Raw genomic sequence first — 15,395 nt, forward strand, 5'->3', positions numbered from 1 at the left:
GGCGCTCTAACTCAAGGCTGGAGCCTTGCTCATTACAACGCTGTCACCATTAAATTTGACTTGGCACCAGACTAGTTCCATTATATTTTTAAGATCGTGCTGCGAGTGCGACGTCCGAAGTTTTTCAGGGATCCCGTGGAAGTAAATTTCTCTTCAAAGTTTGATGAAATGAATACACCGTATGAGGCGTTAGGAGAAACGTCTGGACCATGAGAACAAGTGTGGGTAAACTGCCCGTTTTGTTTTGATATATTTTCGTTTAATTGGCAAAAGCAATCCTATTTTTCCCACGATCATGACGATTAGAAATCGTCACACACACAGTCACTGTCCATTCGACCATCGCGCATCGACCATGTCCATTTCCCCATCATGCCCATTGAATATGAACAACCGAATCTGTATTGGAAATGTACGTACGTGTATCGGAAATCCGTGTATCAGTGTATAGAGCCTAGGTCTAGTTTGTACTTGTAGGTACGCGAAGTGAACATAGGGGGCCAAACTACATACATGACATATTTATTAAATTTATTCATTTTTCCGTGTTCTGGTGTTGATGAATGGAAATTTATGTTAGACTCAGTTTGTCAATCTCATTTAAATTAATCTTGCTTTTTAAAGTAAAAGTGGGCCTGCTAGTGTAGTCCGAGTAACTTGGACCCAACTTATCACCTTTTTTAACATTTGGACATGGTCTGGCGATAGTGGGGTCCAAGCTACTACAGCGACCTGGACAACATCATCCTGTCACTGTCCCAAAAACCAACATTTTCCAACAAAAAACATCAGATTTCACCTTCAAAACGGCCTCCAAATTACTAGATATGCCACCTGAGGTACAAGTAGACATCGATAATTAAGATGGTTGTATTGAAGTTTACTTACGATCCGGAAAAAAAGTGAAATTTTCCGTTCATATCGGAGAGCTCCCCTCGCGATCTTGAACACGTTAAATTTCCGATCGTGTTTAATGTTTGAACGACGCGATTTCTTCTACATGCCCAGCGTACATTCGATGGTCCCCGTATCCCGAGTGCGATTCCGTTACCGAGCGCGCGCGATGCATCGATTATGATAATGAGTAGACTGGATCACGTTTGTAAATACATGTGCATTTCAAACGATAATAGGGAGTCGGGAACTAGCGCAGCTTTTATGGCGGGTACCAGTTCAAGATGGTTCCCGATTCCCTTTTACAGTTCGAAATGCACATGTATGTGTTTACAAACGTGACTCATTATCATAATCGATGCATCACGCGCGCTCGGTAACGGCAACTCCGCCTTAATTTTTCAAAATTGTCAGACAGTCCTGCCTCCAAATGCATTCATCCTCAATCCTCCAAAATCCTCCTCATCCCAAAACTTTGCACTCGTGTTTAAATGAAGGATAACCAACGCCAAATCCTTCAAAATCATCAGACAGTCCTGCCTCAAAATGCATTCATCCTCAATCCTCCAAAATCCTCTTGTGCTTCAATCACCATTCATCCTCAATCCTCCAAAATCCTCATGTGCTTCAATCACCATTCATCCTCAATCCTCCAGAATCCTCATTTGATTCAATCACCATTCATCCTCAATCCTCTAGAATCCTCCAAAACCGCCAGGAGGATTTTGGAGGAGTGAGGTGCGTTAGGGTTAATGTAAGTGTATGAAAGTAAGGCTTCTTTAGAAATAGGTAACATGTTTTCACTCACCAAAGTTTTGTTTATTCCCAATTAGTCCGAGTAACTTGGACCAGTAGGTCTAGTACTTGTTATCTATTTGTTAAGTAGGGTCCAAGTTACTCAGACTTCAATCTCATTATTTTATTTTTTTGGAAAGTTCTGCCTGTGACTTTTTCCAGAAGAGTTATTGTTTTGCTCTGTTATTTGCAGACTTTACTGATGATCTCCTGGATATTGTTTCTTCTCATCTGAGAAAGAGAAGCGCAACCTGTTCGACTAACTTTCCAACATAGAACATGCTGAACTGACAGACGCTCACAGTTTGTCTGGGTCTCGTGGGAAGTAGGTCTTCCCTGCTTTAATCTTATTGTGTGGGATTGTGTTTGCTGCAAGTGTTTGGGCCTTGAAGAGAAAGATCTCCATCCAAACCAACCCTGCAAACCTGTCTGCCAAGCTTTCAGCAGTGACGTTCTGCTCGGCCAAGTAAAAGAAAGATGTCTAAGGGACCGGGCCGGGGTCAGAATCCCCACGGACTCAAACTGACAAGCTTGGACCAGATATGGGACGACCTCAAGGCCGGAATTCAACATGTGTACTCAAAGCATGGCATGCTGAAGAAACGATACATGGAACTCTACACGTATCCTTTTCAGGAGGAAGTTTAAATAGATGGCTTCCTGCAGCTATATTTGTAATGCATGTGATCCTTCCAGTTGTTTTGGTTTGTGAAAAGAAAGTTCACTGAGGCCAGAAATGAATGTATAATGGAAGAAGAGTAGTGTAAACACGAAAGCTAGTACTGATTGGCCTAAATGATATACAATAACATGCATATCAAGTAAATATTTAAACCAAGCATACCTCTAGAGTTTCAAAGCTTCACTGAATGAAGTCTGAGAGTTTAATGGTGAAAAAGTTCTTTGTTCCCAACAAATTTAGTAACATGCAAATGCAAACTTAGCCCATTCTCATCTGTTGTACGTACATTGTATTACATTGTATTTATTTTCCATGGTGAATCCATAAAACGGAAGAAATGTTGCAACCTGACGCCACTTCTGCGATTGCTCTCAGTCCCAGATTCATGTCTTATCATCATTTTTGCAATGAATGACCATCATTGAGATGATATATGAAGACAAAAGTGGTGTCAGGTTGCAACATTTTTCCCCATAAAACTGTTGAATGCTCAGGTAGTTCGGAGCAGTACAGGGAGAAGTAGGTTAAGACGCATCTGTTCAATCATGTATTTCAGCAAGAGTTACTTTCCGTTGACGAACATTATTTAAATTCTGAAATCCCAAGTTCCGTCTTTAAATTCTCCAGAATCCTCCTCTTCGCACTCAACCATTGATCCTTTCTTTATGTACATCTCCAAAGTCCTCCAAAAAGTCCCGGAGGATTTTGAAGCAGCTTGAACGGTTTAGGTTTAGAGACCACAAGGTATTGTGCACTTTATAAATATACCTACTGTGCTAATTATTAGTATCGGCCTAAGATCCAATTTTTCAGTTAATCCTTAACCAATGTTTCTCATTAGTCATGTGTACAACTACTGCACCAATGTACACCAGTTGCAGCAGGCACGGAGTTCATCAGCCAAGAGCAAGAAAGGTCCCGCCCAGGGAGGGGCACAGTTCGTAGGTCTGGAGCTCTACAAACGATTGAAAGACTTCCTCAAGACGTATCTGGTCAACCTACTCAAGGTTTGTATCAATTCAAATTGCGACCTCCTGTGTAAAAGAAAACCTTCAAAACAAGGCCGGGCCACCAACATTTCCATGAGGCAAGAATGAGGTCCTGAGTATTTCACCAAGTTTCAGATCTCGAAAATTAATTTCAGATGGTTTTTGTCATACTTTTGAACCAGACAGTGGAGTGTGATGAATGAAACTCTGCATACTCTAGCCTGACACATGTCCAACAAAAAACCAAAAAACAAAAACCCTGAATCGTTTTGTGGTCTGGGGGCAAGAATTACAGAGAATGTATAAAAAATAGAGACTGGTGAACACATGAGTCTTTAGACACAGTTTACTTGTGTGGAGGGGAATCTCACATGCAGTGTCAAATTCCTTCAACCTCTTAGAATGTACTCATCGTACAAAATTTGACTGATCATATTTTAATCGACCAAGTATGTACAGTAGATGGTGGAAAAAATATATGTAACCATGATTTCATACTGCTTACATACTGGTACAACTACAAAGTGTTGTTTCATGTGCAATATTTGCTGGACCCGAATATCAATCATATTATCCTCAGACTGGCCGAGTCACTCACTGACAGACTGAATGACAGACAGACAGACAGCACGACAGACAGACAGACTGACTGACTGACTGAGTATAATTAAAGTTGTACCCTTTGACTCTCAGGTCCATCACAACTCGGCAAACCTAGCCTTGTTTTTCAAGTTAATCAGTGACCCTCCTCACTAGTCTCTAACCATTTTATTTCAGGATGGTTCTGATCTGATGGACGAGAGTGTTCTGACTTTCTACACGAAGCAATGGGAGGACTACCAATTCTCCAGCAAGGTCCTGGATGGTGTGTGCGCTTACCTCAATAGACACTGGGTGCGAAGGGAATGTGATGAGGGACGCAAGGGCATCTATGAGATATACTCGGTGAGTCAATCATGTCGCAAATTGAGTAGAGTTGTAATGAAGTCATTCACAAGTCAGTCGCAAGTAACAAGGGATCAGCACATTGATAAAGTAATGTCTTGCCGTAGATCATTTAAGAAGATTCTAACCGAATGATTTTTGCATGACCTGAGCTGGAGTTTTGATTGATTTGTGATTATATGATGTAATTGTGATGGACTTGAGTAAATTGTGATGGATGTTTGATGGACTTGTGATTGGCCTGTGATGACGTGTGATTACATGCAATAAGACTCATGCCATTTGTGGTAGACTAATTGACTTGTGATGACTTGTGATTGACTTGTGGTTTGGCTTGTGATTGACTTGTGATTGACTTGTGATTGACTTGTGATTGACTTGTGATTGACATGTGATTGACTTGTAATTGATTTGTGATTGACTTGATGACTTCTGGTAATTTTTTTTCTAACTTAGCCAGTTTGTAAGTTTCTTTCATGTCATATTGAATTGAAAATGTAAAATATTTGGATGGTATTTTTAAGGTTTCTATCATTTTTCCTCCAGCTTGCTCTTGTGACATGGAGGGAGCACTTATTCCGACCACTCAACAAACAGGTATGTTCCTATGAGGAATCCTTGAAATATGTAATCGCTACCTGTAAACACTGGATTACCCAAACATTTCAAAGCAGTGAACTTGAGGCCTACTGACCTTGTGTGTTGTACGTTTGAAAACTGTTAACTATTTTTTTAGCTGTTTACTAGTAAAATAACGTAAGAAGTAAGGATTATACACAGCCCCGAGCATCAGGCCATAGTACCAACTAGGGGGCCCACTACCATAAAAAATACAAAAGTGCATATGTTTGCCTTTTGCCATGGGGGGGGCAATTGCTAGTCAAGGGGGGGTCTGGCCCCACCAGCCCCCCCCCCCCCCCCCCCTTTGGTGATGGGCCCGGTTATTAAGAGTTAAGTTTACATGATGCAATAACCAAACCTGGGTTTTTCCCGGATTTCAGTCCTCTCATGTGAATTTTTTTATCTTCATTTATATCCCTTTTTTGCACAGGAGCTGTTCATAACTCAGGTTATCAAGCAGGTTTTTTGTCAGTTAAAAGGACAGAAATGGACCCCAAAGAAAACACCCTATGATTTACATTGTAACAGATACAGATACACGCATTACGCATGAAGTAACTTTTGCATCTTTGTTTGCAGGTCACAAATGCCGTGCTGAAACTAATTGAGAGAGAGCGACACGGTGAACCAATCAACACAAGACTAGTCAGTGGGGTCATACAGTGTTATGGTAGGTCAAAGTAGAATGGTACCCATAGATACCTTAGGCTGTTTTACTCTCACACTACACAGTGAACACAACATGTATTGAAAGTGCTGTATGGAAAGGTATAACAATGTATTTTTTCACAGTCTGGAGGTATGTGATATATTGCCCCTGAATCCTATATATTCTTTGGACCATTGTCATTTAGTTGAGCTTGGTTTGAACGAGGATGAGGTGACGAGCCGAGGCCCTACGCTGAGCGTCTACAAGGAATCCTTTGAGAGTCAGTTCCTGTCTGAAACGGAATGCTTCTACATGACAGAGAGCACTGACTTCCTGCAGCAAAACCCTGTCACTGAATACATGAAAAAGGTTAGCGAAAGAAGACATTGTTTCCTTGTGTTTTACTTGAGTACACTGTGGTCTAATTTAATGTGAGTCTTACACCTTTTTGGAAAGGAATGAAATACAAAGTGTGACAATAGATTGAAGAGGGGGAAATTATGGTCAGACATTCCGACATTTTACTGACCATTTTTTTATCAAACGATGTTGTTTGCATTTTAAGTACATGTGACAGCTCAGAATCAATTGTGCTTTAGCATCGTTGTCTGAGCCGTTTTGGCTAATTCTAACCAGCCATTTCATTCCCGTATCCTTGCTAAACTATCTTCTCCTTGCCTCAGGCTGAGTATCGCTTGATGGAGGAGAGACGTCGAGTCCAAGTGTACCTTCACGAGAGCACCCACGATGAGCTGGCCAAACGCTGCGAACGGGTCCTCATTGAGAAACATCTAGACATCTTCCATTCGGAGTTCCAAAACTTACTAGACTCAGACAAGAATGAAGGTGAATGCACATAACTTCACAAATGTCTTGTCTCTTGTTCTCTTGATGCATTTCTGGGTTTGGAAAACTAATTATTACAGATTGTTTGCTAAAACTTCACCAAAACCATAATAGCATTTATGGGTGGCACAAGTTCAACACTTCAGGATTGATTTGTTGTGGCATCATCAAAACAATAACCCAGAGGACAAAGGAAAGCTGGTTATGTTAGAAGCGTATCAAAACATTGAATAAGTTCTGCAGCGTGGACACTGGAGCTGTAGTTCACAAGTCTCTGGTTCATATCCAAACACGTTGACATTTTCTTTACAATCAAACTAGTACTCATTCCTTGGTCGTTGCTGGCTATTTTTGACTTGCAGACCTAGCTAGAATGTACAATCTGGTGTCTCGTGTCCCCAACGGTTTGAATGAGTTGATGACGCTACTTGAGCAACACATCTACAACCAGGGCCTATCGGCAATTGAGAAGTGTGGTGACGCTGCATTATCGGTAAGTCTTTAGAATCAGTAGGCTTTAGTAAACTGTCATCGCCACTATCTTTCTGCCATTATCTTTACGTCTAATGTGGTAGCCATTTTTTATACGTATCTTCTCGAATCGTCCAAAATCCACATCTCTGCTAGAAACCAAAAACACTTTTTATATGTAAACTATCGATAAAAGTGTCCAGAAAAAGTGAAATATGATGCCCATCAATGAAAGGGTTAAGCTGTCCTCAATCCCAATTTTTTTTTGTCAGAGGACGACAAACAAGTTTGAAAATGTAAAGAATTCTGTTTGTTGTTTTTCAGGACCCCAAAATGTATGTGCAGACCATCCTAGATGTGCATAGGAAATACAATGCCTTAGTGTTGACGTCATTCAATAATGACTCTGGATTTGTGGCTGCTCTTGACAAGGTAAGATCAACGACAAATGAAAGGTACCTTGTGATTAGCATTAAATGACAGCTACAGATAGACCTTTTGCATGGCAGCCATCTTAAGAGGGCTTTTTCTGTTATTTAAAACTCTCCTATTGTTTGATCAGTCACAGACAGTCAAAAATCTCTTCCACCTCCCCTGCCGTGCATTTGTACTATGATACACAGAGTTGATACACGTACTATTGATACACGGAGTTCATAAATTGTGGCTTTTCTTTTTTCTGTTTTTCTCATGTCAGGCCTGCGGGCGATTCATCAACAGCAACGCCGTGACCAAGATGGCCAATTCCTCCAGTAAGTCCCCCGAGCTGCTGGCCAGGTACTGCGACTCGCTCCTCAAGAAAAGCTCCAAGAATCCTGAAGAGGCGGAGCTTGAAGACACACTCAACCAAGTGGTGAGTGGTCATTCCTTCTACAGAAACTTGAGAACCATTAAGGCCGAAGCAGTTACACAGGTTGCCTTATGTAGTTGTTCACAGTTGTAAAACACAGTTGGTGTTTTTGTGAGGAATTTTTTGTGATCTTCCAAATTCTACCACCGTGCAGAAGTATAGAAAATTAAATAAAATTAAAAGATGTTTAGTTGGAAACTTTGTTTTCAACAATTATCCAATTGATTTCGGAAGAAAATAGGCTGTATGACACCCCCTAAACTGTTCTTTCCCTGTAGATGGGATTTGGCAGGATTTTTGTTCAAACAAATCTTATCAAAAAAAGAATTGAAGTTTTCAGTCTGTACCGTACTCCCTCTCGTTGCAGATGGTAGTGTTCAAATACATTGATGACAAGGACGTGTTCCAGAAGTTTTACTCCAAGCTGTTGGCCAAGCGACTGGTGCATCACAACTCAGCCAGCGATGACGCCGAAGCTAGCATGATCTCCAAACTCAAGGTATTACCCCTGTTTGTCTCAAGGCATTAGGCTTGGAAAAACCCTCAAGAGAGTAAAGGTTGAAGGGCCAGTTAGAATTTCATGTCCACGATTGGATGTCCCAGATTGGAATCTGAACTTTGAGCCCTAACCGTGATGCAAGAAACCAAATGATTAATGAGTGTGGACCATGCACGGTCCAGATGTTCTTAAATTATTTTGATTCCCCCTAGCTTTGATTAAAGAGGCCAATCACATACCTTCTCTTGTTTGATCGTGATTATTAACCATTCCAACCCCACAGCAAGCATGTGGCTTTGAGTACACCTCCAAGCTCCAGCGGATGTTCCAAGACATCGGCGTCAGCAAGGATCTCAACGAACACTTCAAGTTACACCTGTCAAGCAGTGAGCCCCTGGACATTGACTTCAGTATCCAGGTTCTGTGCTCAGGCTCCTGGCCTTACCAGCAGAGCTGTACCTTCAATCTACCCAGCGAGGTGAGAACATTTGGATGGGATCATGCCAAACCGACGTATCCTAAAGATTTGAATTAAGCACTTCAAAAGCTCAAAGTTTGAATCAGTTAGTTGTGTTGGAATGGCTCCAGAGTCTAGTCAATCAAAAATGTAGTGACGTGAGTCGTTCCTAGTACTTTTTCGTTCAGCACCAATCTGCAAAGCCATCCTGAAATCGATGTTAAAGAGCTTCAGCGAAAAAAATCCGCACAGATTTGTAAGGCTTTAGGAGATTCATCATAGACTCTGTGTACAGTACCACCTGAATGGTACAGATAAGTGCACATCATGTGCGTGGGATCTGTTGCATGTACATGATATGACCTTCGCTTGATCCTTCGATGCCATATTTTTTTTTAACATTGATGTCCTGAAACACACATGCCTAAACCTGTATCTTGTTGATTTGGGAGACTCTAGATATCTTTGATTTCCAAAGATATTTGGTACTAACCATCACACTCCTTTCTGTCATACAGTGTGTTTCTGATTTTTCTCGTTTGATTGCTTATCCCTAGTTGGAGCGTAGTTTCCAGCGATTCACCACGTTCTATGCAGGTCAGCACAGCGGAAGAAAACTCATGTGGGTCTTCCAAATGTCTAAAGGAGAACTGGTCACAAACTGCTTCAAGAATAGATACACACTACAGGTGAGGCAAACAGGGGAACGAGAACTGAGTCATAGTAAAGCCAGTCACAAGTCACATCGGGTCACAAGTAAAGTCACAGGTTACTTGAAATCAACGATGATAAAAACTTTCGTCGTCATTCAATCGGGCGATTCACAATGCAGTGCGCCTCCAAGAGTTTGCCACGGAGAGTTCATTTTTCCCAGTGCGTTGTGGGAGATGGTCAACAAATTCGCAGCTCGGGACATTTGAAATTGTTAGTTTTTCCGGCGTATGATTTGATTATATGTTTGCCCTTTACTTTCCTTTTTATCAATATGGTGTTTTTTGTAAGGCGGCAGAACGCTTTGCCCCAATCTATAACAAATTAGCTCAAGTTGTCTGCTTTCACTCATTCAAATGGGCCATGTTTTGTCAACCATAAACCTGAAAAATAGACTCTCCATGGCAAACTTTTGGTGGCGCACTGCTTTGTGAATTGCTGGAGCTGAATAGCTCGTGGCTTGACTTGGGATTGGATGACTTGCGATACTTTGTGTTGACTTCTGATTGAGTTGTGATGACTTGTGATGACTTACGATTTCTTGATTACAACTCTGACATGAATGCCAAGTCTGACAAAGTTTATCCTGAGTCCAGTGTTTAGACTGATGCATTGACCCTATCAGGATTCTGGGACAGATATTAGTTCACATTATTGTTACCATTTCAAACTTTTTGAATGTTTACTTTTCTTTCCTGGTATTTTCTGCAGGCGTCCACATTTCAGATGTCGGTGTTGCTACAGTTCAACGTGTCTGACACATACACGATACAACAACTACAGGATAACACACAAATCAAAATGGTACACATCCAAGTTAAACATTTCCAAACTTCAGTTGCAGACTTGCTATTTCCAAATATTTGGCTCTATGAATATAATAAGTTTTGTTCAGTAGAGGAGATGTGATTGTTTCAATCAGCCAAAAGTAAATGAGTTCAATTGAGAATTTACAGGTGTTGAAATTGTGGACGTTTTAGCAGAATAACAGTTTCAATAATCACAAGTTTTGGGTGAAGTTTGATTTTTCGATTACTATCCTGTCTGAAGGTATTTATATTGAAAAAAAGAAATAAGTGATTGACATTATGCTCAAACATTGATAAGTAAGAGAAGTGAGAAGTAGAAATTCTGTAGAGGAGTTTACTAGTGAGGCAGTAGGACTAAAGAAATACTTAGGAAATACTTCATGGTATAAACCCTTGCAAAACAAAGTATATATGGATGAGAAGGGGCCATGAATTGTGTGGAGCTGATGGAGATATGATAATACCTGAAGAATCAATTGGTCTGAACTTAACTTTGTTTGATTTTCCAACAGGACACGCTGATTCAAGTTGTACAGATTTTAGTGAAAGTTAAACTCTTGGTAAGTTTTGACTTTCTTTGAAAAACATTTTTGCTTGTGGAGTTTGAAGTGAACAATATGAAATACAGATAGCAACTTTAGGGAATTTTTAAAATTTTGCCATTTTTTTTTTTGATTGAACAGGAATGCGATGAAAGTGAAGATGACATCAAACCCACGTCAGAACTCAGGCTGTTTATTGGATACAAAAAGTGAGTGCTGCTTGAGTGTGTAATGACTATTTTAACCTTCGGAGTATCAATCACTTCTATGCCCTCATCAGAGAAAAACAAATCATTGGAAGAACTGATTCAATCAAGAATGATTTAATCCTGATCAACAGAGTCACCCATCAGGAGTCGTAAAACTTGTAACGAGAGGACACAAGAAGCCATTGCAGTAATGGACTCCATTTAGTAGCAATAGAGGGTGTTAGTGTGATCTTACCACGACAGAGCTAAGGCCACATTAAAAGGAATGTATATTGTGTCATTACTCTTTCTGTCTTCCTTAAACTGGAAAAAAAAACAGAAAAAAGTCTTAATATGTTTGTAATTGAAATTATTTTCTCTGTAGTAAGAAGTTTCGCGTCAATATCAACGTTCCCATGAAAGCTGAGCAGAGGCAGGAACAGGAATCGACCCACAAGCACATTGAAGAGGATCGCAAGTTACTCATACAGGTACAGAAAGCACTTAATGACTAAAACTTGAGATGTGAACCTGTAACCGTTGTTTTCCACACCGGGGGCCATTTTCTTAACAGTTAGCAGAAAAGTTATGAAATACTTGTCTTGGGTTCTTCTCAGGACCACACTTTTCTTTAAGAGGTGTGCATGTAAACTTCACATGGAGTATCTGCAAATTTTCCTTAAGTTATAATTTTCACCGTGCAAAACCTCAATTCACATCTATCATTTACTTGCTGTATATGTCAACTTTCAATCAAATGCCAACGTATAAAGATCGTAGAGTTGATTCAGGGCATATCATTGAGTAGATTTTACCCTAACAAGGCCTAAAAACCTGACCTGGTTAAATCAAAGGGTGTTTCCCTTTTTCCCTTCAAGGATATTGTTATCGCATCAGCAACTTTACTACATTGTATTACATTGTATTTATTCTAATGAACCCATAAAACCATAGAGCGCTTGTGTGGTTTGGAGCAGTACAGGGAGTAATAGGAAGGGTGGTTTGGGGCAGTTCAGGGACTACCAAGTTAAATAATTCAAGAATTGACGGATTACTGTTTTTTTCTGTTGATGTCACTTTCAGGCTGCCATTGTGAGAATAATGAAGATGCGTAAGGCCCTGAGACACCAGCAGCTACTTGGTGAAGTTCTGAACCAGCTGTCGAGCCGATTCAAGCCCAGAGTGCCTGTCATCAAGGTGAGGCTTGAGGTCCAACTCTTAAGAAGGTGTTTCCAGGAATTTAGGGGAAGAGATTCAGTTTCCAGGAGTAAAGAGCAATTCAGTATAGTGCCAGCAAGCAAACTTTCATGTTCCGAATATCCTAGAGTTAATTATTTGTGTGGCACTTACCACACAAAAACAAAAAATGTTTTTAAAGCCTTGTTAATACAATTATTATCCACGGAGAAAATTCTGTTCAATTGTGTTTTCCCAAACATATTGATCCTTGTAAAACAGAAGAAAATGCTTGCCATTTGGTATCACACATCAAAACTATGCCTGTTTTCCCCCTTTCTTTTACTGCAGAAATGTATTGACATCCTAATAGAGAAGGAATACCTAGAGAGAGTGGACGGAGAGAAAGACATGTACAGTTACCTAGCGTAGCCCACCCTGGCCCCCCGTTACCCCATACCGCACCCCCACACACCTGCAGTGCACCCCTCCTGCCAAATAAGGTACACAAGTAGCTCATCCAGCTGAGTATCAGACTGGTGCTGTGGCACATCTAAGGTGAAGCTGCCATCCTGCAGCGACTTCCAGAAACTTTGTCATTAATTTTTGTCTTCAGTGGACGGGAGAGTATCCGTCATTGCACCAACAGCAGTATCTGAGTGTCCCCAGGGCAATTTGAATGGGAGTGCTACAGCAAATTAGCCGTCAGACCACTCCGCGCTGGAAGGCGGAAGGCAGCCAGGGGTTTCTTCCAGTTGCCTAGCTGCTGAAGAATCATAAGGAAGGGGGATTCTAACAGAAAGGAATAATAAGGGGTTTGGGAGGCGAAGTGTCCCCCCCCCCCCCCCCACACCCACCCTCTAGTGGTGCCCCTGAGTATCTGTGAGTCACTTGAGGATTGCTGTTGTCATCACGGAAGAGACTCAAGAATTGATGAGGCAGATGCCACCTTAATAGTAAATATCTTTGTCCTCTCCGATGTGAGAAACACTGTAGTTCACTTCAGCCATCCTGAAAAATCCGGGAGTGATTTTACAGAGTTCAACCTCAAACTGCTGTCATATACATCATCATTAAGCTTAAAAAAAATAGAAATAAATTTCAAAATTTGCTGGATAAATTTGGATAGACCTTCTTGTGCAATCCCTCGTATTCCTTCCCCAGGACCACAGGGTACTACGGCTAGCCTAAACTAAGAACTCCATTTCTTGACATGTGATCAGTTGTGATGTACTCATATTCAGTGCAAATGATAGCTCGCTGAGCTAAAGCCAAAATGTTTTGGTTTAAATTCACTGATGTGAAATTACAGCTCGAGTCACTAATGCAGTCACAATCAACCCTGGTGTTTTGCTTTTTTTAGATTTAAGTTTTTCAATTTTCAAAATGGTAATTCCTGTGAAATGTTCAATCTTCCCCCCTTTTAAGGTAGAATTGATGTTGTGATTAAGACTACTTTTTCGGTATGGCTGGTTTGCTCAAATGCTTGTGCCTTATGCAGTTATTATTTACCTCTTCCGAAATTCTACAGGGACTTGTTTTCGAGAAGCAGTGCTAATCAAGTGTCTTTTTGTTTGGGAAATGTAGTGTGTATTTGCATACTTGGCATGAAACCAATCTAGAATCACATCTTTATCTTTACTTGATGGTATTGTCTGGTAAATATATTCCTTTCATTACAACTACCCTTAGTAAGTTAAACACTTTGGTTACTCCATTTTTGCAAAGCTTGCATATTCATTAGTCAGGAATAGGCCAACCAATCACAGAGCCTGTTAAACAAATTGCTCATTGTAAATGGTTTGCGATGGATCCATCAAAGCCCTTGATTGGACTCATTTGTTTTTACAATTACAAGCCATTTTGTGTGCACTTCACTCATCCTAACATGTAGCATGTCCAAATTTCACCTTAGCATTTGCTAAATGGTTTGATTTAATTGTCGGTGCTATTTCTTACGTCAATGTATAAAAAAGTACCGAAGTTGTCCTCAAGATAGCACTCTTAAGTCCTTGCATTCAGAGATGCAGAAACAAGATGACGGAAGATGTTTGTTGATTCACCATATGAAGTCACTATCACTGACAGAGACATGATTAAGAGAAGAACAAAGGTTTTAACTCAACATTTTCTCTTATCTGTGTTGCTCAGAGCATGTTGACTGAAAAATTCCAGTTTACTTTACACCTTTAGTTCTTAGAAGAACAACCTCTTCTTTTGACAGATACATGAAGTAACTTCACTTTGTGTTTTTCACAAATTTCTCCAAGGTTGTACTCACACAAATCCTCCAATGGCATGTAACAACATACCTGTATATAAAATGTACATGTACATTACCTTATGTTTTAGAATTGCCACATGTCAACTTAAGCTACGAGTCTCGAAATGGTATTCCTGATTGTGTACATATTATAAATAAGAAGGTTTTACACAGTAGACACACTTTTCCTATGGGCATATACCAAACCGTGCAAGAAATGTTAATCAGTGGACGTCGTAAAGTACCATTAATTAATGTGCCTACTTCAAAGGCTCCACCAGTTTGCATTCGTTAGGTACGTAATAACACGGTAAAGACAGACTTGAAACTAATTGTGGTCACTTCAAGGTTTTAGTTATAGTCAACTGTTTTACAAGTTGGCTTATTAATGAGAGGTCAAGACAGTGCAAGGGGATTCCCCACCGTTTTTGAAGAAAAAAACTTTGTTTGCGTCTGATTGTCAGTAATAAACAGATGACATAACTACTACTGTCTCTCAATCAAGCACTCCTATGTTTTAACCTCTGGTTTAAGTGGGGCATCGCTGTCAAATAGGAAAGGGCAGAGACAGGTTAACGTGAAGGCACTTAAAAAGAAAACTGTGAATTTGGTTTGTTTTGGGAAGTTAAATAACTTTTATACTGGATGAATTGATAAGTTGGACAAAGGAGCACTGTTCTTCGCAAAAGGTCTGGCGTATGATAATTAAAACCTTATTTAATTGATCCGATAATGCATTTGTTCTCCTTTTTTTGACGAGATTTTTTTGTTAATACTAGTTATGATTGTAATAATTCTCATTAATATGTGTCATGTAGCTATGTGGAATTGTAAATTCTGCAATCATATTGCACAGTCTGTATTAAAATTTTGAATGAAGTTACATATTGCAATGCGCTTTCAGTTGTTTTTCATTTGATTTAATTTTGGGTTTTTTATTTTTATTTTTTTCCTTGCAACATAAATTTAGGTCCAATTAAATTTTATGCTCCGGACGAGCTATGTAAC

The 15,395-nt window shown here is 40.1% G+C and overlaps 1 protein-coding gene across 2 annotated transcripts; it reads left to right on the top strand.

The window, feature by feature from the left end:
* Positions 1 to 67: 67 nt before the first annotated feature.
* LOC119745273 (cullin-1-like) lies at positions 68 to 15,280 on the top strand. Of its 2 annotated transcripts, none has more exons than XM_038221509.1 (20): positions 68 to 221; positions 1,883 to 2,312; positions 3,213 to 3,378; positions 4,138 to 4,305; positions 4,852 to 4,902; positions 5,506 to 5,596; positions 5,781 to 5,944; positions 6,259 to 6,421; positions 6,784 to 6,914; positions 7,217 to 7,324; positions 7,590 to 7,745; positions 8,110 to 8,241; positions 8,525 to 8,719; positions 9,256 to 9,387; positions 10,121 to 10,213; positions 10,731 to 10,778; positions 10,902 to 10,969; positions 11,334 to 11,439; positions 12,032 to 12,145; positions 12,476 to 15,280. In XM_038221509.1, exons 2-20 carry the CDS (start codon positions 2,167 to 2,169, stop codon positions 12,554 to 12,556), a joined length of 2,313 nt encoding a protein of 770 aa, XP_038077437.1. In that variant the 5' UTR covers positions 68 to 221; positions 1,883 to 2,166; the 3' UTR covers positions 12,557 to 15,280. The 2 variants fall into 2 exon arrangements, with proteins under 2 accessions (XP_038077437.1, XP_038077438.1); XM_038221510.1 differs by having other exon boundaries at positions 70 to 225.
* The last annotated feature ends 115 nt before the right edge of the window (positions 15,281 to 15,395 follow it).

The sequence above is a fragment of the Patiria miniata genome, unplaced genomic scaffold (genome assembly GCF_015706575.1).
Source record: "Patiria miniata isolate m_02_andy unplaced genomic scaffold, ASM1570657v1 HiC_scaffold_7, whole genome shotgun sequence".
Taxonomy (NCBI): domain Eukaryota; kingdom Metazoa; phylum Echinodermata; class Asteroidea; order Valvatida; family Asterinidae; genus Patiria; species Patiria miniata.